At 44.0% G+C, this 2002-nt stretch overlaps 1 protein-coding gene across 1 annotated transcript; it reads left to right on the top strand.

The window, feature by feature from the left end:
- The first annotated feature begins 631 nt into the window (after positions 1 to 631).
- LOC138872542 (uncharacterized) lies at positions 632 to 1285 on the top strand. Its single transcript, XM_070150742.1, has 2 exons — positions 632 to 733; positions 794 to 1285. The coding sequence occupies exons 1-2, from the start codon at positions 632 to 634 to the stop codon at positions 1283 to 1285; spliced, it is 594 nt and encodes a 197-aa protein (XP_070006843.1).
- Positions 1286 to 2002: the final 717 nt, after the last annotated feature.

Genomic DNA, 2002 nt, shown 5'->3' on the forward strand with positions numbered 1-2002 from the left:
TACTTGTCAACACCACCAGTCTTGGTCCCGCCCGAGCCAGGTAGACCTCTATTACTCTACCTCGCAGTATTGGATGGAGAATTCGGTTGTGTTCTGGGGCAACAAGATGAAACGGGGAGGAAAGAATAGGCCATCCATTACCTCAGTAAGAAGTTCACCTCGTACGAGGCCCAGTATTCTCTGTTAGAGCGCACCTGTTGTGCTTTAACTTGGGTAGCTCAGAAGCTGAGGCACTACTTCTGTGCCTATACTACATATCTCATATCAAGGATAGATCCTTTGAAGTACATCTTCTAGAAGCCCATGCCCACTGGAAAGCTAGCCAAGTGGCAAATCTTGTTGAGTGAATTTGACATTGTCTACTTAACTCAGAAGGCAATCAAGGGACCGGCACTAGCAGATCACCTTGCTGAAAACCCCATAGATGGAGAATACGAACCCCTGAAAATGTATTTTCCTGAAGAAGAGGTATCATTCATAGGAGAAGATATTGCAGAATCCTATGTCGGTTGGAGAATGTTTTTCGACGGAGCACCAAACTTCAAGGGAGTTGACATAGGAGCAGTCCTCGTATCGGACCAGTCAGCATTATCTGGTGTCCGCCAAACTCAGATTCCTATGCACCAACAATATGGCTGAGTATGAAGCCTACATCTTAGGCCTCAAAATGGCCATCGACATAAACATTCAAGAGTTGCTAGTAATGGGGGATTCAGACTTGCTTATACATCAGGTCCGAGAAGAATGGGTGACCAAGAACTCCAAGATACTCCCTTATCTACATCATGTATAGGAATTGAGAAAGAGGTTCACAAAGACGGAATTTAAACATGTTCCCAGAATCCAGAATGAGTTCGCTGATATGTTGGCCACCCTATCATCCAAGATACAACATCTAGACAAGAATTTTATTGATCTCATTCTGGTAAAGATCTATGATCAGCCATCTTACTTTGCTCATGTCGGAGAAGAAGCAGATGGAAAGCCTTGGTTTCATGATATCAAGGAATATTTGGCAAAAGGAGAATACCCAGAACTTGCAAACACTACTCAAAAATACACACTTCGAAGGTTGTCCAACAATTTCTTTCACAACGTAGGAATCCTATATAGGAGGACTCTTGATTTAGGATTACTAAGGTGTGTCGACGCGAAGGAAGCATTTAAAATACTAGAAGAAATCCATGATGGGACCTGCGGCCCACATATGAACGGTTTCGTCTTAGCAAAGAAGATACTCTGTGCTGGTTACTTTTTGACGACTAGGGAGACAGACTGCATCTAGTATGTCCGGAAATGCCATCGCTGTCAGATACATGCAGACATGATAAAGGTACCTCCAAATATCTTATTGCAACAAGCTCACCGTGGTCGTTCGCTGCCTGGGGAATGGTTGTTATTCGACCAATCGAGCCTGCCGCCTCCAACGGGAATAGGTTTATCCTAGTAGCAATCGACTATTTCACTAAATGGGTCGAAGCAACATCTTACAAAGTAGTGACTTAGAAAGGTGTGGCAGACTTCGTCCGCGACCGTATCATTTGTCGGTTCGGGATTCCGGAATCAATAATCACTGATAATGGTTCTAATCTCAATAGTGACCTAATGAAATCCATGTGTAAAACCTTCAAGATCAAACACAAGTCCGCACATCAACCGGGCTATCATTTGCTTTATTGGGATACCGCACCACAGTCTGCACATCAACCGGGGCAACCCCCTATATGCTGGTTTATGGTACAGAAGCCGTCATTCCCGCCGAGGTGGAACTTCCCTGATTAAGAATCATACAGGAAGCAAAGCTAGACAATGCAGAATGGGTAAAGAATCGTTACGAGCAGCTAGATCTTATAGATGGAAAGAGAATGAATGTAGTTTTCCACGGTCAGCTTTATCAGAACAGGATGTCCAGAGCGTTCAACAAAAGAGTCAAGCCAAGACATTCACACTGGGGCAGCAGGTGTTACAGAAAATTTTCCCATATCAAGATGAAGCCAAAGGG

This window comes from Nicotiana sylvestris, chromosome 1 (genome assembly GCF_000393655.2).
Source record: "Nicotiana sylvestris chromosome 1, ASM39365v2, whole genome shotgun sequence".
NCBI classification, from domain to species: Eukaryota; Viridiplantae; Streptophyta; class Magnoliopsida; order Solanales; family Solanaceae; genus Nicotiana; species Nicotiana sylvestris.